At 35.2% G+C, this 26,028-nt stretch overlaps 1 protein-coding gene across 2 annotated transcripts in view; it reads left to right on the top strand.

Moving 5' to 3' along the window:
* Nucleotides 1–26,028, top strand: part of EDIL3 (EGF like repeats and discoidin domains 3) — a 385,163-nt gene that overhangs the window by 350,537 nt on the left and 8,598 nt on the right. For both annotated transcript variants that reach the window (XM_079785021.1, XM_079785022.1), the window contains one exon: nt 7,935–8,090. In XM_079785021.1, coding sequence (XP_079641147.1) covers nt 7,935–8,090 — 156 coding nt within the window. The remainder of the gene's footprint in view (nt 1–7,934; nt 8,091–26,028) is intronic.

Below are 26,028 nucleotides of genomic sequence, written 5' to 3' on the forward strand. Positions count from 1 at the left end.
CATGCACGCTTGTGGTGCCCGATGGGGGTGGTGGTGGTGAGAGATCAACCAAAGGACTTGTATGCATGCATATAAGCATAACCCATGGACACAGTCAGTAGGGGGGACAAGAGCATGTGCTGGAGGGGAGGTGTTGGGAACGAGTGGGGAGAGGTCAATGGGGGAAAAAGGATTCATATGTAATACTTTAAACAATAAAGAATTAAAAAAACAAAAGATTCTGGTATTCTAGTATCTGTTGGTGATGACAATGATGAGTAGTAATAATAATTTTAAGAATAAAGACAGAAAAAAAAAAGAATAAAGAGCAAACTTTGTAACTATCAGCCAAGGTAGAAGGGGGACAAAATGGAACATTTTATTCAACAAAATGTTGAGTAAATTACATTCTAATAAAAAAATTAAGTATTAACTTTATATCACATGACATATGGACATAAAGTGAAGGTGGTTTAGATGTAGAAGGAGGGAGGAAGAGGAAGGAACGAAGAAAGAAATTTAGAAAACCCAGAGGAAATTATAGAACATATAAATAATTTTAACTGATCTAATTGTGTTCCTTTTAGGCATACACAAATACACAATCACTGAGGAAGTGATTAATAGATTTGAATATAGAAAATTTAAAAACTTGAGTGTAAACATAAAATTAATGACTGTAATTTGGGGAAAAAAGCAACAAATATATCAGAAGCCAGTATTTATGCTATATAAGTAGTCTAAAAAAAAAAAAAAAGAAAAAATATCTAATCTAATAGGTAATGGATAAAATATATTAAAGAGACTCATCTACTAGTGAGAGTGAAAAATTAGAAATATGTAAATTTCAATTATAATTTATATTCTAAATGTAAAATATTTCATTTTTCAAATTGTCAAAAATGTAGAATTTTATAAAACATAAGAATGGTGAATATGTAGAGAAAAAAATGTTCATATACTGCCAATAGAAGTGTATAATCTTTCTGGAGACATGTGAAACAACATATATCATTTTAAAATGGCAGGTTCTTCATACCTTTAAGGAAACAGTTGCACCAATGAGCAAAGTTATGTTCATTCCAGATTTTTACTGATGAAAAAGAATTGGAAACAAATGAAAAAAATATCCATTGTATACTGGTTAAGTAATATTCCTATGTATACATGTATCTATAATAGAGAATATTTCACAACCATTACAAGTTATTATCCTATCTAATAAAGAGGGAATATGCTAATTGGCCCTCACACCATCGTAAAGATGGCAGCACCCACAGCCAATAAGGAGGGAATATGCTAATTGACTGCCCCACCCTCAAAGATGGCAGCACCCAGAGCCAATAAGGAGGGATTATGCTAATTGACTGCCCTGCCCTCAAAGATGGCAGTGCCCAGAGCCAATAAGGAGGGAATATGCTAATTGACTGTCACGCCCTCAAAGATGGTGGCACCCACAGCCACAAGATGGCGGCGCCCAGTCCCCTCAGCTCCGCTGGGGGTGGCATACCCGCAGCAAGACTGGGCCCACCCCGCGTGCCTGCCTCCAGAGTCCCCCAGTCCCCTCAGCCCCCCAGCCACCCAGAGCCGGCACAAAGCACAGGCAAGCCTCAGATGGCGGCTGCCCAGCTGCCAGGGCCACCCGAGGCTCAGGTAACCAGGGCCAGCTGAGGTTTGCGCTGCCAGCAATGGCAGCAGCAGAGGTGTGATGGGGCATAGCCTTCCCCTGATCGCCAAGTCACCTCCCACCCCTGAGGGCTCCTGGACGATGAGAGGGGGCAGGCCGGGCTGAGGGCCCCCCTCCAGTGCATGAATTTTCATGCACTGGGCCTTATATATAACATACAGTAAATGAAAAAACACTAATTACAAAACTATATTATATTGTGAATTTCTTGTATGAACACATACAGGAAGAGCAGATGTCTAATATGAATATCAAGATGTCAATAAGAATTAACTCTGGGTAACAGAAGTATAGGTTATTTTATCTGGATTTCTTATATCTCTTTGCATCACCTGAAATTTCCACAATGAATGTTTATTACATTTATGTTTCCATAATGAATCTATTTTTCGTATCCTTTGACCAAATAACCTTAATTCCATTAATTTGTCTTATGTAAATGAGATAGGTGACCAAATGAAAGGACTAGTATTTCATGAAACTATTGATTTAAAGGAAAATAAATTAAGGGTACAGGGCAAAGTAAATGTTTTACAATAAATAAATGATTCTGGTAAATCCTTAAAATAGCTTGTTAGAACAAAAATATCTTAAAAGTAGTTTATTGATATAGAGAATTACCAGTGAAATATTACAAAAAAGGAGAATAAACCAATTAACCTACAAATATGGACTAAAAATGCAACCAATACCTGGTAACCAAAATTGTTCAAATGCCAAGTTCAACAAGTTTGTCTGAAAAAAAAAAAATCCATGTTTATGGGGGAGTAAAAAACATTGATTATATTTGCTAGTGAGGTAGAGATTTTTAAAATATTTTGTCTTAGTACTTCTTAGTATTTTTCATAGCATATATTACTTTTATAATGATAAATATTATTATAAAAATATGAAATATTAATAATTATTATGCTATCTCCCAATCTTAGTTAAAATATGCAGTTGAACTACTTGCATAAGTGAACTTTAGAAAAGTTAATAGTCATGAACTGACAATAAGCAGCTCAGTTGACATATGGCACTGTTCATGTTATAATTGCAGGTAATTGTTAAGTACAGAATAATCTCACTTTTGAATTGAGGGCAGATGATGCCTGGATATTTGGAATGTCTACAATATGCCAGGTGTCCTAAAAAAACACACTCCTGGGTGATCACCTGGGCTTGGAAAGCTCGTTTATGATACTATACCCATGTTATAATGGTTTCATATGTAAAAGCCACATTACAAAACATCAGTAAAACTGTAAATTCCCTCTATCCTTTGAAAGGTTATTTTATGGTATCTTTTTTCTTTTGTAAAAGTGGTCATAGTTTTAAAATTCCATAGGGTAAAAGCAATTGCTATATTAAAAGTTTAAAAATATTATTGGAATTTAAAACTCTTTTAAGGGAGGAATGCAATGATGAGTGTTAGAATAAGTGGATTTATCCAGCCTCATATAATATTTTAAGGTTCTGAACCCATAACCTTGGAGTTACAAAAGCATATTGGATAAGGGGTTGAAAAATAGTTCATAATAAATTGATGACATTAACTAGTAGGCCTGCAAATATGGACTGAAAGTATAACCAACACCGATAACTAACAATATTGTTCAAATGCTAAATACAATTAATTATGTGCCTTAAAGTAGCTAGGATTATATACAATTGTTTTATGTAATGTTGAGATGAAAATTCTTTGTTTAAACCAAAATGTTACCTAAACATTTTACCCATAATTCTATCTTAAATACTATATTATCATATTAGATTCAAAGTTATTCCTATTTAATGAGTTAATCTTGCAAATCTCCATGAAGTTATCAAATATATAATCCAAAATAATTGATACAACATAAAAGCAAAAACTAGAGCATTTTAGATGCAGTTGACTGGCATATTTCTGTGATAAATCTCTTTGGCCTTTTTGTTCACTTCTCTGCACACTTATTTATCTGTAGCACTTTTCATTTTCATCACCCCTTTAAAAACACTCTATGAAAATCATGCCTTTCCTAGTCTTTCCTATCTTCTTCCAGGGAGCCATCTGTCAGGGTGTTATGCAGATATTTGAAATGTAGCTTATCTTGACCTTTTTCAAACAAATGCTCTTAGTTATTCTACACTGTTTTTCTAAGTTAGACTCTACAAATATGTTTTGCTAGGATATTACAGGACATTTTACAATAAAAAAGTTATATTCCTACATAATCCTCTTGCAATACTCATATATCATCTAAGCCTCCCTATATATTTATTCTCTCATTTTTCCACATTTACAATTAAAAGAAAAAAATCACTATAATTTATAATCTAATTTTCTCTTCTACTATTATTTTGGAACCATTCCCTATTATAATATAATCAATATTCAAGTGGGGATGCGCAACATTCCATACAATTAATTATATTATGTTTAGTTAAGCATTTTATCCATGAATGGGAATTTCAGTTGATTCAAATTTTCTCCACTTTAAGTAAAAATAAAACAACTGTCTTTTTATATATCCTGAGAAGGTGACCAAAATATACTACAATCTAGAAGTTGCTCTTAGGACAATCTGGCCACCCAGTTTTTCTATTTCTATATTTATGCTTCTAATAAGTTGTTCAAAAACTCATACTAGATTCTTTCCTCAGATTTATTTGCTGTTTGTTATCAAAGCCTTATATTGCTCTGACTATATTCTATATATTATTTTACACACTTAATACATATTAACTCATCTAATCCACATACTAGTAAATCCTATGGACTATTCATAGATAATATTTTCAGATGAAGAAATTGAGATGCAGAGAGGTAAGGTAACCTGCCCAAGGGCAGATAGCTAGTAAGGGCAGAGCAGATTGGGAAGGCAGACCACTGCTCCACTATAATACTAGTATGCTGCCTCTCACAGTCACATTCCTGAAGACCAGAGACAATTTTAATGAGTTGCCTTCACACTAAAAATTGGTTGTTACCACCATGACATTGTGTTTCCTTGACCAGTGATATTATCCTGGGTAGAGAAACAAGAGCAAGGCCATTAGCATTTTCTGCCATGCTACATTGTGGCACTTTTAGCCATGGGTTGATTCTTGTCCACGGAACATGCTTAGGAAGCAGTACTCTCTCTAATCCAGCAAAACCTTTATTGAGGGACCATTACTTACAAGGCATATTTACTAGTAATACAGACCCGGAGAGGAAGTGCAGTGCACCAAAGCCAAAAGTCTACCCAGGTGCCAGGTCAGAGCCCTAAATAACCTGCTCTACTTGAGCCAAACCTTGAGAGGTGAGGGTTTGAAACAGCAGAAGGTACTTTGTCCAACACGTTTGCAGAACAACTTTAACTCAGAAGATCTGCAAGAGTGCAGAGTGGTCCTGGGCTTGGGGTAAGCAGTGGTCCAGAGGAAAGGGCTTTCCTGGGATCCTCCTGCATGCTGAGCATGAGGGTGATATGTGCACGAGCCTGTCTCAGGGTGAGATCTGAATATGCCCTATTGCAGTGACCTCATGATGAGTGTGGGATGCTGATTATTTTTATGGTGAAAAGGGGTTTGCTTAAGCCTGATATTCTAAGTTTAAGGTAACAAATTTTAGGACGAAATCCAGCTTGAAACAGATTGCTGACTATTTAAGTCAAGAAGTTGACTTAACTGAAAAAGAAAAACATTTCTAAATTAAAAAAAAAAAAAAACTGGAGAAGGGGAGCAGTTGAGCAGGAGAAAACCCTATCTGTTAGAAAGAGCCAAGACATACAACTGCAGGAGAAAACATCTCCACCCAGCAGGAAGCCCAGCTGACTTCAAGAAACACCACAGAAAAAGGGATGCTATAAGCCTCCTCATTGCGTCACGTTAGCTAACGACTATATAGGAAGTTTAGGAAATGAGGAATCTCGCCCTGGAGGTGTACATATTCTTGGAGGCAGTTTGAGTTCCTGTGTGTTTATAGCCTTGATGGCAGTGACTCAGAGCACAGAGAGAGAGAGAGAGAGAGAGAGAGAGAGAGAATGTTTCCATTTATTGAGTGTTAGCAGCATCAAGAACACTGTGAAGACCAGCAGCTATGTCTACATGTCTCAGCGCAATTAGATTTGGAATTAGGACAACAAAAGCAATCCATATTTTTAAGCCCCAACAGCTGAATAACAGAGAGGAAATTCGTGTTAGAAAACAGGGCTGCTATCCCAGTATTGTAAAGCCAGGATTGTTTTTGTCTAGGGCTTAGAGTTGCTGTAAATTTGATGAGTGTGGTGAGAAAGCTTTGTGATGCCTCAGAAATTCCTGAAATAGTCACAGAGAATGGGAAAAAAATCATCGGCTGAGAATCTCTATGAATAGCGGAACTTTGAATGGGAAAGACATGGATTTGAATCTGGGATCCTTCCTTTACTCACCGTTTATCTTTGACTAAAATTATGTTAGACATCTATTCCCTCATCCCTAAAGTGAAGAGACTACCCAATCGTACAGGGTTGTTGAGGGGGCTCAATAAACACATACAAGAAAGCACTTAGTATAGTGTGAGCAACAACAGTTTCCTTCCCAGGGTACCACAGTTTTGCCACCCTGCATTGCTACTGGATGCACAAGGTTTTTAGATGGTATAATACATGCTTGGAAAATAGCAAAAACAGAAGCACAGTATTTTGTAGTTTTTGTTAGACTTTCTAAAGTATTTTTTAATAAAGGATTAATGCTCAATTTGAGTATCGTGTTTTTAATTAAAGAATGTCTTAAAAAGTAAATAAAAGTTTATATGATTTTTAAAGGAAATATTTCTAAGCTGTGAAACATTGGGAACTTTGTTCATATTTTTATTTGATGAGCATCTATGTCATTAAATATGCTCTATTCAATGCATTCTCCTAGCCCTCTCTTCTCATTCATGACCTTTATCTGACCCATGACTGTCTATTTGTGGCTATGAACATCTCAGGATGGAGAATCTGAAATAGAAACAAAAGGACATAGTGGTTGAAAGCAACCAAGGTCACACATGGGATCATGACAGTTAAAGATGATAAGATCAAGGATGTAACAGGGCACTTAGTCATAGGAAGTAGGAGGAAGTAGGTGGCTATTGTAAGAGAAGAAAGGAAGTCATAGATCAAGAAATATTAAGGAACAAAAAGTAAAGGTCTTATAAAAATTGTCCACATGGAAACAAATTGTTCCTTTTTATTTAATGAGCATCACATGATGTAAGAAAAGATGCATGAATTAGGAAATGAAGAGGGAGAATACTAAATTATTCAATGTTATGTATCCTTTGATAAAAATTATCCCTATCTTTTGTATTTCAATTTGATAAATTTAATGCTTACTAAACCACCATGGGTATTTAAGTATATATTTGTCCTTTAAGTATATATTTTGCAGGAACAAACACATATAAACACAGATTCCACAAGTCATGGATGTATATTTTAATCATCCTTCATCTTTGAACAATACTCGACTTTCTACTCAATATTTTCAGGATTGTAGTTTTCTGAAAGAGGATTTTCATTAGATAATGATTACTATTAATTTTTTATATATTAATGAACTGATTAAAATTCATGGAAACAGGATTGAATTTTTATTTAATGTTTAATTTTGAAACATCTAAGACAATTTTTGTTTCTTTTTTTTATTTTTATTGATTTCAGAGAGGAAGGGAGAGGGAGAGAGAGATAGAAACATCAATGATGAGAGAGAATCATTGATCGGCTGCCTCCTGCATGCCCCCTACTGGGGATCGAGCCTGAAACCTGAGCATGTGCCCTTGACCAGAATCAAACCTGGGACCCTTCAGTCAACAGGCTGATGCTATATCCACTGAGCCAAACAGGCGAGGGCAACACTTTTTGTTTCTGATGTGTGCATAGCAACAACTTTATTATTATGAATTGACCAGTAAAGTAAGGAAATTGAATTATAATACAATATCTGGGAGATAATGACCAGTCTCAAGAAGGTCAAGCTTTCCAGTTCGAAACTGTCTCAGTTACACAAAACTGCACAGCTGGATGAATCAGTTTAATATAAAATTGATTGGTATGCTGAAATGACCATCTTTTTATTTTAAAATGGTCAAAGTGGTTGTTCAAGTTTTAAACTGTTTACCCCAGTGGCAAAATCCAAATTACAAGCCATTAATAAACTTAGTCATTACTTTCAAATTACATATAATCAATGGAATTTTGCCTTTAGCATATATGTTTCTTAATCTCCTGAGTTAAAGAGACTTGCAAATGTATAATAGACTCTATTGTGGCATTTAAATTATGTGTTTTTCTTTTTTTAGGTAGATCTTCTTGTCCCTACCAAAGTGACTGGCATCATTACACAAGGAGCTAAAGATTTTGGTCATGTACAGTTCGTAGGCTCCTACAAACTGGCTTACAGCAATGACGGAGAGCACTGGACTGTGTACCAAGATGAAAAACAAAGAAAAGATAAGGTAAGACATCCATGTGGTTTATAATATGCTGAGGTGGAGGATCAAATTGTATCCAAGTTTGATTGAATGAACTGCTTATATATATGTAATGAAAATAATGGCCACATGCATTGAAAAATGTATATGAGATAAAAAGCTTTAAAGAATAGCACTGTAAAGGAGTTTATAGTCAAATATGGTAATGGTGCAGGAAAACAAATTATTTTACTAATAACAATTTCTATATTATCAATTACCTAATATCCAACTAAGTAAGATTCATCTTATATTTTATAAACCTAATAGAAACTTAGCTAATTTATCATAAGGCACATGTAAATATTGTTCCAACACATGATGCTATTATTTTTATTATTAAAATACATTACTGGTATTAGAAAAATGTTCTTTGGAAAAATATAATTCAAACATTAACTAAAATATTTTTTAATTTTTGTATTTTATTATTTTAACAATTTGGAATTTTAGAAATACACAAATTTCAACTCTTGTACTAGTTCATCAAAATTAAAATATAGGACATTCCTCAGCTCAACTTCCTAAATTGAGTTTTGACTCATATATTTGTTTAATTTTTGACCTGTATAATTTATTTTAATATTACAATGACAGATATATAGTAATGCATCATACAATTCTATACCATATAATTTCTAATTGTTTTTCTAAAAGTTGTTACCATTTTGAGCAACTTTTTCTGGTATCTACTGGTCGGGATTTTTATGGACCATAGAGAATGGACATGCTCTGAGGTAATATCAATAATTAGTTGGGTCAAATATTAAAATATGTCCTCAGCTTAACTAATGAAATTAATTCATTGCTTGGAGTCTTTTTGCCCAATAACCTTAGCTTTCTGAGAACATCAACAGAAACAAAATATCTTTGTTTAAGGATCTGGGTGAACATATACAACAATTTTATACACATTAAGTATTTCTGAGTTAATAATGATATTTTTTTCATTTTATAAAATAGTTCTTCCTGCTATTGTGTTATTAGTCAACTAGAGGCCCGGTGCACAAAATTCGTGCACGGAAGTGGGGTGTCCCTCAGTCTAGCCTGCACCCTCTCCAATCTGGGACCCCTCTCACAATCCAGGACTGCTGGCTCCCAACTGCTCACCTGCCTGCCTTCCTGATTGCCCCTAACCGCTTCTGCCTGCCAGCCTGATCACCCCCTAAACACTCCCCTGCCAGCCTGATTGATGCCTAACTGCTCCTCTGCCAGCCTGTTTGCCCTCAACTTCCCTCCTCTGCCGGTCTGGTCACCCCTAACTGCCCTCCCCTGCTGGCTTGTCACCCCCAACTGCCCTCCCTTGCAGGTCTGGTGCCTCCCAACTGCCCTCCCCTGCTGGCCATCTTGTGCCAGCCATCTTGTGTCCACATGGGGCAGCATCTTTGACCACATGGGGGCATCCATATTGTGTGTTGGAGTGATGATCAATCTGCATATTACTCTTTTATTAGATAGGATAGAGGCCTGGTGCACGGGTGGGGGCCAGCTAGTTTGCCCTGAAGGGTGTCCCGGATCAGGATGGGGGTTCCCTTGGGGCATGGGGCAGCCTGAGCAAGGGGCCTGTGGTGGTTTGCAGACCAGCCATGCCCCCTGGCAACTCAAGCAGAGGCCCTGGTATCTAGAATTTATTTACCTTCTACAATTGAAACTTTGTATCCTGAAGCGAAGCCAAGCTTCCTGCTTGCTCCGTGGCCAGCAGCCATTTCTGCTGGGGTTAATTCACCTTCTATAATTGAAACTTTGTAGCCTAGAGTGGAGGCCTAGGCCAGCCAGGGCTGCAGAAGCTTTGCTTCCTCTGTTGCCGGGGACAACCCTGGCCTGCTCATTCCAGCTCTGTAGCTGCCGCCATTTCTGTTTCAATTTGTTTACCTTCTGTAATTGAAACTTTGTAGCTTGAGTGGAGGCTTAGGCCAGGCAAGGGCAGGTGGAAAGCTTGGCTTCCTCTGTTGCCTGGGAAACCTTGCTCTCTGTGGCTGTAGCCATCTTGATTGGGTTTATTTGCATACGTGCTCTGATTGGCTGGTGGGCGTGGCTTGTGGGTGTAGCAAATGTATGGTCAATTTGCATATTACTCTATTATAAGGTAGGATAGAGAGTTGAGAATATCTTTTTTCTTCAGATGTTCTGGCAGAAAACTTATAAATTTTTCTAGAAATTCTAATCCCGCAATGGCTTTTTAAGCGAGTCAACAGAGTCTGAATTCAGTTCACACAAAATTTGTTTTAGAGGACCATGTTTTAGTTTAGCCACATCTATTTACCTTTTAACATCTTAGAGCAAACTCATTTAGCTTCTTGATACATTCAGTGAATATCTCAGAGCACACACACATTTTACCATCTAAGAAACTCTTGTATCTTGCAATGTCACAATTTGATTGTCAGCACTTACTATTTTCTAGAACATAAAATAATGCCATGTTTTATAATTAGCAGTATCTTAGATTTAATTAATATTGGGTATTTTGTAAAACTCTGTTCAAATTTTTTTTTTGAGCTGTAGACAAATATCTGCCATCATTTATTGCAAGTAATGATTTCAGTTCCTTTCTTTCACATTTTACAGTAGGCAGTCTGATGCATAGAAAATATTTATGTTCCATAAGGTGAAGATTTATAAACTTCCTAAAGTATACAACTCTTGAAATTAATTTTAAAGTAGATAAGTATTTTCATTCATAACCCATGTCTAAAAAGCACAATTATAATAAATAGAAAGCACATTTATAATAGTGAAATCATTATATAGGATGATTTGGGAAGAGGTGTAAAGAAAAATATGGTGAAACCACTGTAGTGGTGAAATACTTCTTTGTTTTCATTTACATGAAGCATGTGATTTAATGATTATATGTGAATAATTTAAATTTTTTTCCTTAATAGACTAGAAAATTTCATATCAACACATTTTACTTCATTATCTTAGTCTGAAATGTATGTAAAACTTTTGTGCTATGTTGGCCAAGTTACTAAATAGTGTTGTTCAAGTGTTCTAGATCTTTACTGATTTTTGTATCTACTTGTACTCTCAATTACGGAGAGAACAATGTGAAAATCTCCAACTATAATTGAGAATGTCTCCTTGCAGTTATATCAGTGTTTGCTTGATGTATTTTGAAGCTCTGTTAAAAGATGCATGAGAAGTTAGAATCATAATGTCCTCTTGCTCAAATAACTCCTTTATCATTAGAAAATGCCCTTCTTTATCCTGATAATGTTTTACTCTGAAATCTACTTTATGGGTATTGATAGAGGTACTTCAGCTTTCTTTTGATTAGTGATATGTTGGTATATGTTTTTCCCGTCCTTTTACTTTTAGCCTAATTGTACTTTGTATTGGAAATGCATTTCTTCTGCGCAGCATATAGCTAGGTCTCCTTTTTTAAATCCAACTTTCTCTGCTTTTTACTAGAGTATTTATATTTGAAATGAGTATTGATGTAATTGAGTTCACATCCATCATCTTGCTGTTTATTTTCTACTTGTCACATGTTTTCTTCATTTCTTTCTATTTTCCTGCCTTCTTTTGGATTAATTGAATCTTTAATGTTTTCTTTGTTGACTTATTTTCTATAACTTTTTGTTTTGTTTTAGTGATTGTATACATTTTAAACTTATCAATCCTACCTTCAAATTAATATAGAGCCTCAGAAACTTACCTCCATAAGCATAAGTAAAATAGATTATAATTGTAAGTTCATGTACTTAGGAGCTGCATTTATTATAACACATGATTTTGATTTTGACATTTCCAAAATAAGTCTTATTTTAAAAAACAAATATGCTCCCATTAGGCAAGTCAGAAAATTATGAGTGTGTATTGGCACAGTCAGTGAAAAGGGTGTAAGCCAGAATTCTCATATGAGACAATGTTACAGTGTTATCTATCCAATGTCAAAATTTCTGAAATATTAAACCACTTCAATATTATAAACAGGACAATTAGCTAAACTCAGCTAATGTAACTTGTAGTTTTGAAATCAAATTTTGCCAGTTTGTTTATAATATTATAACTAATTCAATATAATGAAGAAAAGACTTAGGTAAGTTTACTATGTATTACTGACAAAATTAACACCAATAAACTATACAAAAAAAACACAGCACTTACTATTATAATAAAGAAATACATTATGTATAAGAAGAAACCTCAGGACATAAACAGCTCCATTCCCACAGAGAAAGGAATTTTATAAAATAAATGAGAAAATGTATTGCATAAGTTTTTTGAACAATTGTGAATATATATATTTATGTGTATATATATATATATATATATATATATATATATATATATATACTGAGTGGCCATATGATTATGATCTCTGAACGCATAATAATCTGGCCACTCAGTGTGTGTGTGTGTGTGTGTGTGTGTGTGTGTGAGGCCCAGTGCATGAATTTGTGCATGGGTGGGGTCCGGCCAGCCTGGCCAGGGGGAGGGGACATGGGCAATTGGCCAGCCTGCCTGCTGGTCGAACTCCTGGTTGAGGGGACAATTTGCATATTAGCCTTTTATTATATAGGATATACACTGAGTGGCCAGATTATTATGCATTCAGAGATCATAATAATGTGGCCACTCAGTGTGTGTGTGTGTGTGTGTGTGTGTGTATACACACATACTAGTGGCCCGGTGCATGAATTTGTGCACAGGTAGGGTCCAGCTGGCCCGCCCTGATGGGGGCCGATTGGGCCAGGCTGGTGGGCAGAGGGGCCAAGGGAGGTTGGCTGGCTGGCCCCGCCCCTGATCTAGCCAAAGCCAGCTGGAAGAAGGGGCCACCCCCTGATCAGGCAGGTTGGCTGGCCACAGTGCATGTCATAGTGACTGGTCATTCTAGTGTTCCAGTTGCTTGGCTTTTATATGTATAGATATCTTTTATATATTCAAATTACTATTTTGCTTTCTTGTTTTCATTACTATTAGTACTAGGTATTTTACTTATAATTTCATATATCCTTTATAGATGTGCTCATTTTCTTTAGAGAGGCCCTACACAACTTAGCAATTAATTTTTCTAAACTTCAACAAGCCAACTCCTGTTGACTCTTAGTATTATTTATGTCTTGTTTCCAGTGGTTACTTTCCGTAAGGGAAAAACATCCTTATTCTTTACAAGTGCAAATTTAACTACAAGCTTTTGTCCTAATAAATATAATAAGTGAACTGAATGTTTCAGGGGAAAATATGTGCCTGTGAAATGTTTTATTGATGCACATTTCAAAAGGAAATATTTACAGAGTTTTCTAATTCCTTTATTTGTGCCTTTCTATTTGTTGTTGTTGTTGTTGTTGTTGTTTTAGACTGCTGGCTCTAATATATTTTTGGAGTATGTATATGGAATCTAATGTAGATCCAGAAATAAGATTTATTATTTCAGCAAAACAATATTAACATAATAGCAATATTTTAGATTTACTGTAAGTGGCGTAAATTAACTTTTCAAAATGTATGAATGCCTTTTCTGTTTTTCATTAGTCATAGCTGACTAAGCCTCAGGAAAGCAATGCCAAGGAAAATTATATATGTGCATATGAGTGTCTAAATATATGTATGTATATATATATATAGACGTATGTGTGTGTGTGTATTTGCACACCAATAGTCAATTGAAAAAAAAATAGATGCTTTGTTCTTTTCATTTAGATTCACTTTTTCACTACCCTCTCAGAGCATTTATAAAAATTATAGTTAACTTCAGTATTCTATCTTTTTACAAAATTCTACATTAAACCTTTTATAATTGAGCATGTGATAACAGTCTCATCACAGTCCCTTCATTCTTGCTTTTTCTAGTCTACAATATGTATTTTCTAACATTTAACCAACATTTATATTTCTCTACAACATGGACTCAGATACATTTTTTTTTATTTGAAAGTCAAATGTTCCTTTGCTCTCATGAAAGTGACATTTGTTTTATACTTTTGGAGCTGTTTTTTACTGCAGTTAGCAGGAAAATTGCAAAATTTCACAGACACTTTCAGTATTTAATTTTTAAGGTTATAAGCCAAAGTAAAAACAATAATAAATTTCAGGAATAGTACTTATATGAAAACATTACAAATTAAGATGGATTTTTCAGCCAGTATGTTAGTCATAATATCATAGTGTTTAAGTAAACCTGAATTCACATTTTGGGAGCTTTCATCTTTGGGGGGTAAATGAAGCTTCTAATATTCTATTTTGTCTCTCTCCCTAAAAAATTATCCAGGATTTTTAAAAGCATAAGTCAAAAACATTGCAGCTTTACTCTGGATTCTCTATAAAAGAAAATCCAAAACCCCATTTCCAATAAGATTTTGTTCGACCTTAAAGATTAATGACACATATTCATCAAGTACAGTCTACAATACCTTGGTGAACTCTCTAATTTAGTTGTTACCAAAAACATCTGATCATAACACTGGTGAGAGAGTTTATATAGAAATAAAGATTTCTGGGCCCTGCCTCTGCTCTGGGGATGAGCTAGGGACCTAGATGTTTACAGAGGCCCCAGCTAATGTGAATAATAAATAACTGAAAAAGATGACTCTAATTGACACCAAAGTCAAAAGTAAGTTTTTAAAACTAAGTGTTAATTTTGAATTTTTCCAAGTCAAAATGGAATATTCTAATTCATTAGAACTTTGGCCAATAGAAGTCAGTAGGAATCAATGTCTCCAAAGTTAAGTTTAGATTTTAATAAGCTTATCAATTCTCTTATGAACACTAGTAGGTAAACACGTATTAGTTTTCAACACATTTTAAATTTTAATAATAGGTTTAACGAGTTAGGAACACAGCTTATTCATTCACTCATGTGTTCAGCAGGCAGTTACTGCCAGATGTATGGGGAAAAGGATCTCAGCATGACACCGTGCCTCCAAGAACTCCCAATCTGAGGAGGAGCTCAAGACAGGTGGAAGAACTTTGTGTTCAAGTCAGCTTATTTTGAAGACTCAATACATAACCTACCCAGTGTACCATCTGATAAGACAACTCTGGGAAAGGAGTACAGCATAGGTTATGTCCATTTCATAAAAGTCCATGACTCTCCAATGGGAAAACAGAGTTCCTGGTCCTTCGAGACTTCCTTAGTTTTCTCAACATTAATGTGAAAAAAACAAGCAGCAAGTAACAATTCTCATTAATAAAGCTTCCATCATGTGTATTGGAGGGTATATTCAAATTTGACAGTAACTACAGGGCATCCTTCGTTCTTGCTGAAGCTGGCACCCTCCATTAGCTGAAATTAAATTTGAATATTTAAAGCCTGGAAAGTCCAGCTCATCAGTTGAGGCAGAAGGAAGGAGACATGGGCCCAGTAGTCAATAGCCAGGCTCTTCTTTTGAAGTTTGACCTGGCTCAGAAATGTAAAACCTGCAGAAGCCCTCTGGAGGGAAACAGATGGAATCTTCAGTGGCAACCCCTGAGGAGGATGCTAGCAGGAGGAAAACGAAAGGGGTGAATTAGCCTCGCCAGGTGGAGCAGCCCCCAGTTTGTGAGCTGCAGGAGCAAAGAGAGATTCTCTTCGTCTCGCATGGAGATCAGGAGTTTCATGCACTCACAGCCCTGTTACTGCTTTACATAAGGCAGGGAGGGAAGGAAAGTAGCTGCTTTTCTGAAAGCAATTTGCAGTAACTACTTGACTGCACAAAACACTCAACTTCAAAAATAGCAAGTGAGTTGTGCCCTTACATGATGGAGATTTATATGTAGCCACAGTAGAGTGCTTACTGAGGTATTTGGTGAGTGAATTAATTAGAACTAAGTTAAAAAGATGAGGATATAGTTTGTGTTCTAAAAATAAGGACAGTCTTATTTAAATAACCACCATCTGGTATCACAGTTATTTAGAATTTTATCTGCTTTTTTCCTTGTTGTAATTCAATATTATGGGACCTGACTAGGATATGGCTGGTGTGAAGAATGCGAAATTGCCTATATTTACATAAATGTGGTGGTATTTTCAAACTCCAGATATCACCTGAGAAGGTTGCTATTTTGACATAATGTAAAATTTAATGATGAGCTGACCCTTTTTAATTTTAAATTGTAGGGTAGGGCAAAAGTAGGTTTATAATTGTTTGTAGGGAAAATAATACAATAACTACTAAATAATAATACAAGAATAAACTCTGTGTTTCATATACTTACAACTGTAAATCTGCCCAGGAGTGGAGAGAGGGAGATAATAATAGTTAATGTCATGATTCCATTTTTAGTGCCATAAAAACTACATAGAACTAAATATTTAAAAAATGGTGTTCTTTAAGACTGAATGGAAGTCTGCTAACTGATGCAGAGACAATATATTTATTGAAACAATGTAAATAAAGAGGTTAGTTATTTTCATAATATATATAGTATACCAATTACAAAACTCAAGGAAATCCTATAAGTCCTCATTTAGCATTGGTAATTCATGCTCCTGCCAAAAATAAAATGGGATCTCTGTAAATTTTGCCAAGGTCTCTGAGCAACAAGGCCACAATCTCAGGAAATATTCCAGTATAGAATTGATACAGCAAAGTGAAAGTTGTTTGCAGTTCTAGATCTGCCTGCTGGATTGGGAAAGGATAACCACATTGAACAAATTTAAATTTGCAAAGTAGCTTATTGTCACCAGTGAGCAGAGTGACAGTTGTTAAGGTGCACAGAGAGCAACATGATGGAGACTCTTATCAGAATCAGTTGTGAAGTGGGGCTTGGGGTCAGAAACAAGGCAAAAAACTGGGTGCAACTTCAGAGGCTAATAGACAGGACTGTCTTTCCATTGTCATGTTTAACATGAACTACAAGTGTCCTGCCTACCTAAAGATGATTGTTCCTGAACCTAGCATAAAGGAGGATTTAAGAGCAGGAGAGGAAGAGAGGAATAGGAAGTGGGTTTATGGGTTGGAGAGGGTTAGTAAATTAAATAATTACAATTGAAGAATCAAGTAACTAGCTACATGGTAGAAATAAAAGATAACCTAAATGACAGACTAGCTATAGGAACAATCAGAGGCCATTGTATGTTAAGGAGCTTATTAAATTTAAGAAGTCACTTGGTTTATTTGGAGACAGCAATATAAAACTAGTTGTCTTTCTTCACGGATTGATTTTAAAGTTGCAAAGGAAATTTTTTGGTGTGTTATTTTATAGTCTATAATATTAAAGATTAGCAATGTGAAATACATGGTTAATTTTGGCCAATGAAGCCTTTACATTTCTTAGGTGGTGTTTGGATTTTTTAAATCTTCTTTAAACCACAAACAAGTAAATATGAAGCACAAAGTCCATAAAACTCAACAATTTGGGGGTTGATTGCTCTTATGACTCATATTTAGTGACAGATAACATCCTAGCACAGATGCTATGAAACATCATTCTCAATAAGTTTATGGAGAAAAGGCAAAACAATGTAGGAAATACAATGAGTAATTAATTTGTGTTTCTTCTTTGTGTTATTTTATGTCCCAAAAACCCAGAACACCTTTATTTTAAAAATATATGATAAACTACCTAAAATGTGAAAACATGTAGTTTTTTTAGGTTAACAGATGTTCTGCATGAATGAAAAAAAGATGTGTGAAAAACACAAGGAATGTGTATATAATAGTGTATAACATTTTTATTATTATATGCTCTGGGGCCTTAACTTCCCAATGCTTAAATGCTGAAAGTCTTAAAATTTTCTAATTTTCGTCTTCCTAATCAGCCATCACTCATTAGAAATTAATAAAAATGTCTGCACTGAAAATTCTGAATATCTCACATTTATGATTGATTTATATATTATTAGACACAATCATATAACAATATTCCTCAATAGAAAAGAATTACTCATTATCTTATTTAGATCATCCTTGTATTACTACTGTGAGTGACCCATCAAGTGTTAGACCAAGTATGACACTATGCAATGACCAAACTGTTAACACATAAAAAAATATATTGATTCTTGATATACTTGGAATGGTCAAGGAAATAAAACTTTAATAAATGGTTTAAAATTCAAGTATTTTATCATTTACTAAATGGCAGTAATGAACCCAGTAAAGAATTTATCTAAGAAAAATTGTTAATATTTTTGTTAGAAAAATGAGAATGTCCTATTTAATGGAAATCTAGTAGTTATCTGTCCTGCCATGAAAATGAGTACTTGATCAGTCTGAATAAGATAGAATCAATGTCATTATTTTGGCACTTGAAACTATGCATTGACCATTGGCTAGAATACATCAAAAAATATGAATCCAATTCACTTCTAAGTAAAATTCCAAGCAACTAATATTTTGATTTTTCAATATAATATTATTTTGAAGGTAAAAGGAACCTTTCAAGAACACTAATTTTACATGGTGCACATGCATTTTTACTATCCACCATCACACCATCAGCTGCAGTATGTTGAAAATTAAAAGTCTTTACGACTTTCAAAGTGAATTAATATTCCAGTCTTTTCTACTTTTCTATAGTTTAAATCTAAAAAAAAAACACAAAACACTAAAAGATACTTGTCATAGTTCCATGTTTATGAGAAACTATAACAAGATTTCTAACTCTTGTCACATCCTCTAAAGTGACCCACTACAGTGATTCTGATGTATTTCCTTTTATTGGATCTCAAAGTAAAATTGCATTAGGATGCATGGAGTGCTCTTGAGACACACATTTGTATTAAGCCCCTTGGGGATCTTATGAAAAAGGAATCACATTTCTCATTATTACAAAGTTTCTGGTGTAACTTGAAACACAAAACTGATTAAAAGATAACTTTGAGCCGAAACCGGTTTGGCTCAGTGGATAGAGCATCGGCCTGCGGACTGAAGGGTCCCAGGTTCGATTCGGTCAAGGGCATGTAGCTTGGTTGCGGGCACATCCCTTGTGGGGGGTGTGCAGGAGGAGGCTGATCGATGTTTCTCTCTCATTGGTGTTTCTAGCTCTCTATCCCTCTCCCTTCCTCTCTGTAAAAAATCAATAAAATATATATATTTTTAAAAAGATAACTTTGAAAAATAAAAGATTAATCCAGTAATTATACCTGTTTGAGGGGACACTCTCCCCAGTTTTTCTGCAGCTGTGAACAGGTGACCAAACCTGAGAAGAGTGAACACAGGAATTAACTTCCAGCTCTCCATTAAAGTGAGAAACAAACTTAATTTTTTGTGCAGATAAATGAAATATTAAATAGTTAATAATAGTTAAAGGAAGACATTTTTTATAAGAGTGAAAATAATATTACTTTTACATAGCAAAATAGCACTTTTGTTTCTTACTTTTGGTAGTTTACCAATATCTATAATTAATAGCAAAGTCGATGTTTCCCTCCTGATAGCAAGTATATTTTAATAATCAATATACCCTCAAATCTTTGAGACAAAATCATCCAGAATTCAGCTCAGACCAAAGCAGAGTTTGCACCTGCTCAGCTCAGGCAAGGATTCCCTATGTTCTTCACGTAGGGTTGTCAGATTCAGCAAATAAAATAAAGGATGCCCTTTAAGTATGAATTTCAGATAAACAATGAATGAATAATTTTTAGCATATGTGTATCTCATATCTTACAACCCCGTTTCCATTAAAGAACTCCTAGATCTTCCAGCGGGGTTAAATGGTCTCACAGAAGAACAGAGGATAAAGGAGAAAGCCTTTCTTCTTTCCAAGGTGTATACACACACACACACACACACACACACACACACACACACACACACTCTGTTTCAGCTCTGAACTCCCCCTTTGCTGCCTCATCACCCATCTCCAGGATTATCTTCTGCCACTCCCTGACACTCTTTTCTCCTCAGCACCAGTTTGGTTGAGACATATGCTGAATGCTTAAATCACTGCTGTGCTCATACATATATCTATCTCTGTACTAAGTCATTTCTGACCAAGACAGTATGAAACCCTTCAGAGATGTGGAGTGACAAAACGTTCTTAATGAGGGATGAGAAATATCAGGCACCAATTTCTCTACAGCCCCATCATCTACATATCTACTATGAAGGGACAGAGTCCGACTATACATTATTCTGATAAAATGCAAATGCTGGGTGTGATTTAGGAAATTCTAAGAGATGAGCACTGGGCTTCCATAGAGAGGCAGGCTACCCTGTACTTTTTAGAAAAAAGGAAAGGCATTTCTGCATTTCTGATGTTAGACTGAAAAGAAAAAGTTAGATGCTCTTAGTTTCTGACAACACGTGGTAATATCTCCTGGAGATATCTTTGAAAAGGAGATGATTTTCCAGCTCTAATTTTTCTGCAGGAATGTTTCTTATGGCAGTTAAAATCGGAGTGCTAGAGGACAGATAGTGTAAATATATAGCCACAGTTTAGAATGACATATTTTATGTCCCATAAATCTTTACAGGCAGTCATCCTATGTGATATATTTCCTAGGATATTCCTGTTACTTAAGGAAACTTTCATCACAAAAGGAGTTAAATATGGTGGTGTGTCCCACCTACTGACTTTTAGACTGAGCATTCTAAATGCCAGCTAGCTTAGGAGAAGGAAGAGAACAGTCGACAGAGTTAAAGTCTCCTGCTTTGATTTTTCTCCGGGTGATTTTCCAGGGTCAACGCCTAATAACAAAAGTCATGTGAATTCCTCAGGGAGGCTCTACTGGCTCTTTCTAGGAAGCTGCCAGGTCTCCAGCTCCCTGGAGTCCAGGTTCTGAAAGAAAACCACAGACTGAATGAAGGTGACAGCTCTGTCCCCAGTTCCTTTCCTCTTTCACCTGCCCGGATTGTATTTTAGCAAATCCTTGGCTCAACTTATTGCTCTCACACTGGACTAGGAAATTGCAAGTGTAACCTATTCCAGCTTCCAGTAACAGAGAAGTTGCTATGACTGTACAGAGGTAGACCCTTAATCTCATATCTCTTTCGGTCAGCTGACCCCTTCTATGTGAGGCCAGAAGTTACAAGTTCTCAAAAATACTCCCAAAGATGTGCCATTTCCTCCTTTTTCTCAACACTTCAACCCCCAGAGAGACCAGGAAATAATAAATTTTAGAAAGAGATTACAGCTCTCTTTACCAATCCAGAATTATATATCAGCCAACCAGTTTTCACATCAATTACAGGAAAATGACAGAGAACATGTGACAATTTAAAAAGTAATTAATGACCCTTTATAGCCAGGGTAGAAAAAAATACAACATATTTGTATTTGGAGCCAATTATATTTAAAATATCCATTGGTGCATTTTAAAGAAAAAAAATCTAACAGAAAGAACAATAGATTGCAAAATAGTACTGCAAGAATTCTAAGTGAACATCAAATTTGTGGCTAAATAAAAATTTCTTGGAATATAATCAAAGATTTATATACAGTTGAAGCATGAAACAAATCCAGATCAGTTCAGTGAAATGTAGCATTCCCTTAAGCCAAAGACCTAGATTTTTGCATAATAACAAAAGAGAGCCCATTTCAGAATCACCAGAAATCTCCTGAGAGCAACTATGGGAGTGGAAATAATTTTCCCAGAGAATCTATATATTAATTTCAATGGTTGAAAATGATTCATGCACAGGTGGAAGACATAGAACTTGTCTCCATGTTTTTCTTTTCACTCCCCCATCAAGCAAAAATGTTCTATAATTGGACCTTTGAAGTTAAATCCTTGGATGGGCAGTTTGAAAGCTTTATTTAATTTCATTGAGGGAGCTTGGAAAGCAAAGAAATCTCTGAAGCAACCAGGGTCCATCCAGACTTTTAAAAGGGCTTAGAAACAAAACAACGTTTTGAAAGGAATACAGAAAAATTGGCATCCAATATGAAATATGATGCAGAATTATTTATATATGTCACCATGCTCTACAGCTTTCAGAAAACCTGACTGCAGTTTCTCTGATTTTAAATTAATCCTCAGTGGATGGCCAAAGTAACAGTCCCCAAAGAATGTGTAAGCCTTTGCAAAAAATGACATTAAAGAAATATAGAAGAATAAAGATGTGGAATTATTTTGATACTAAAATATGAAACAGAACAAGTAATACTAGTTGTTTGATATATTTATTAAGTTTGTGTACATGAGAATAAATACTATCCAGAAAATAAAAACAAGAGCAAGTAAAAATAGAATAGAACCTAAGAGTAGAAAATGTAGATAGTATACTCCAGGACTACAATAAATACATTGCAATAGGTTGTCAAGTCAGGATTTAATCAAAGAATCAGAAAAGACTGAGATAATAACTAATCTTGTCACAAGTATGGCACATGATATGAGAAAGTTTTGGATCAATCCTTTCAGACAACTGAGGTCCCTTTTCAGACTAATCAATATTACAAATATAAAAAGTCCACTAACCTTGCAACATTAATTGCTCATTGCAAAGTTTGGAAGTCCACAATTCCACTCATTTCTGACACCAATTCAGAGGTCCCTAAGACCACCTCAGGTTGGATAATTCCCTAGGACTCACAGAACTTATTTAAAACTACACTCACAGTTACACTTCATGACAGCGACAGGTTTCAGATAAAAATTAGCCAAGCATATGGAGCAGAGTCCAGAAGTCCAGGCTTGAGCTTTCTGTTCTCTCTCAGTGGAGTCCGGGACCGTGCTGCCTACCAGGGAAACTCACCTCAGCCCTGATGTGCAGAATGGTTATTGGAGCTCAGTCACCTAGACATGGTTAAATGCTTCCATGGCTGACGTTAGTCTCCAGCCCCTCCAGTACTGGTGCTGGTCCAAAGGCCCCATCATAAGTCACATTGTTGGCGTGGACTATTTGGTGTGGCCTAAAGCCCCCACATAAACAGAGACCCTCTTATCATACAGGACTTTCCAAGGGAGTTAATTTCTCCCCAGTAGCTAAAGAAAAAGGTCAAAGATCCCTTTGGGTAAGGTTAGTCTTTTATGACACCAAGTTGTATGAACTATACACTGCTCACTGGAATGACATGTATCTGCAGATGCTGTGACTAAACTCGATTTGACACATCCTGAACTATGCAGAAATTTTCACCTGCTAACACATTGTTTCAGGAGGGTATGGCCTTACTCCATCAGCACTTTTGCAGGGCAGCAGTGCCACTCAAGATGCTTTGGGTTGGAAGACACTGTGACAGCTCCCCGTCCCTCTGTGCTGCTGAGGATTTTTGCTGCAGCATTGTTGGGGTGTCCGATAGTGATGGCTCACCCCCAACTCATTCTTCTGCAGGCTGGTGATCAATATAGACTCTTGTTAATACAATCTACTATCTCCAACAATAGTCTTTCAGGATTTTCTGTTTGTTTGTTTGTTTGTTTGTTTATTGGGCGTATGCCTTAGAATACGATTCTCTTCTCAATAGGCACTATTTTCCAAGGAACATTTCCTAGAATATTGGAATTTACCTGAAAACTGGTTTCTTGTTTCCTTATTACAGCTGAAAGAATGTACTTATATTTAGACTAATTTTGTTACAGTTTCATTGGTTTAGTGGAATTGATTGTAGAGAAAACCATCAAGAATGATATACTAGCCATTCAATCATGAAATGGCTTCAGGATGCTGGTAAATTTTCCTAGAAAATTGAATTCACTGAAAATAGCTAGAGTCTATGTCAGCTAAAAGAATCAAACTTTGTTTTCAAACTTTTTATATCCAATCACTAACAGAAGTTTCACACATGTGAAACTGCCAATAAGAATTTTTAAAAATCTTTATTATTAAAAGTATTACATATGTCCTCTTTTTTCCCCATTTTATAGAACTAACAGAAACTTTCTTAAAAATAATTTATATACATTTAAAAAATAATTTTTATTTTATTTTTTAATAAAAAGCTTTGTTTTTTAAATGCTCCAAGATAGGGTAAAGTAGCTATAAATTAAATTGCAGCTTAGCCTAAAATATATTGATAATCTAACTATAGAATCAGAAAAAAAATGAAGTCTCTCTTATAAACCCTATCCAAATGGATAAATATTATGTTTAATACAATTTGTGCATACTTATTCTGTGAAAATTTCCATAAGGCATTAAGTCACTTAAAACATTGATTCAAGCTATAATAGAAATATTTGACAATACAAAAAATTCAAGGAATGTTGATAATAAGTACATAAAAATGTATTTTATGATGCTGAACTATAAACTAATAAGTATAAGTCCTTTATGTTACCACAAAAATCAGATTTTATACTTACATAATACATAAATGGTTACTTTATGAAATAGATACTTAAATCCTAATGTCCACTAAATTTCCACTACTTTTTAAATACATCATAATTTTAACTAGGAATTGCTATTTTAAAATGTCATAAATTCAATAAACTGAAATGAAATTGAGATAAATATAAATTTCTACATCTACTATAAATCTATTTTACAGTAAAAAATTGGGACAAACCCTGGCTTTAGAGAAATTTTATGAAAAAGTTCAGAGTTTATTTGACCATAAATCAATTAGTCATGACCCAAAATGTAGTATAATAGTTTTAAATCTTAGGCTGCATTGATAGAAAGAGTGTATCTGCAACAAAGGTGTACTCTTTTGAGCCACTGCATACTGTGTCCAAACAAATACCACAGTTTAATCAAGTTATAGTTAAACCAGAGGGAAACCAATGGAATGCAATCAAGGTAAGTTTGAAATGCATCTTACTTGGGAAATTTTTTTAAGAACCATGAATGTTTACCCTTGAATTTGAATTCAAAAGGTTTGTGTTAGTTATTATTAAATATGTAAAAAGTGATGTGGGGTATGTTTTTTTGTTTTTGCTTTTTTGGATAACTAGATTTCTATATATACTCATTAAGAATATAGCACTCAGATCAGTAGATGGAACTTAGGAAGAGACATATTCCAGCCCAATAGATAGGCAGACTTTTGAAGTGTCTAAATACACACCTGACCTGTTACATTGAGGCTTACTACAGATAGATGGACAGTTCCATTTTCGAAATACAGAGGGAATTTGGTGCTATGCCTTCTCTTCCAAGTTTGTTTCTTCCATTTATGGGTAGAATTAAATAAAAACAGTTTCTCAGGAATCAGACTGTTCTCTTCTAACTTCTTTATAAGCATTCCAGATGAAGAGGATACGTAATTGAAATTATGTATGCTAAATAAAGAATTCTTAGCTTTTACACTTCCCTGCTTTCCCCAGCCCCCACCCCACTCTCACACACACCATGCTGCCCTAGAGATGGATTTTTTTTATCTTTATCCTTTCTCTCTCTCTTAAGGACATCAGTCGATAAAGCCAACAGTATGTTTGAAACTATTAACAAGGCAAATGCAAATACAGAAAACTTGAGAAAGCTTTATTTAACCCATTTATTTCCTTAGTATCTGGAATCCCACACATGGTTTCAGTCTCCACATATCAGAAAAGTAGTACTGAAATGTAGAGAGGGTGACCTAAAGGTCAGAGGGATGAACTGATGGCCACTTGACACCTTGCTAAAATGCTGACTTGTTAGCCTTGCAGAGCTCAGGGAGGCTGTAAAAAAAGCTTATGAGGTAAGATATGAAGTAAATTCCAAAAACTTAGGACAAAGGGAATCTCTTTAAAACTTTTAATGACTTAAGTTTAGGACAAGTAAAAAGAATTACATCTTCATAAACCAGATAAGTTGCTCATTAAATAGTATATGCAAGAAATTCCCCAAAGGATTTCTGGATATTTGTGGAAGGCAGAGTCATAATACATGACTGCTAAGAGAAGCTGAGTTATGCCCCAGCTCTAGGACTTTGTTATGGAGGATACTGCCTCCCTCCAAGATCCTTGGCACCTCCTATTGATGACATCTACTCTGGCCTTCATATACCATTGTCTCTAACAAAGAATGACAAATCTCATCTTATAAAAATATTAAGTGTTGCTGGAATATTGAATTTTATCCGATAATCTCTGTGCATTGAGATTTGAATCCTCACTTGAATCTGATTTGAATTTTAACTAGTAGAGTTGTTATTAGAAAACAAAATCCAAGATCTCAGT

This window comes from Cnephaeus nilssonii, assembly GCF_951640355.1.
Source record: "Cnephaeus nilssonii genome assembly, chromosome: 2".
In the NCBI taxonomy this organism is placed as follows: Eukaryota; Metazoa; Chordata; class Mammalia; order Chiroptera; family Vespertilionidae; genus Cnephaeus; species Cnephaeus nilssonii.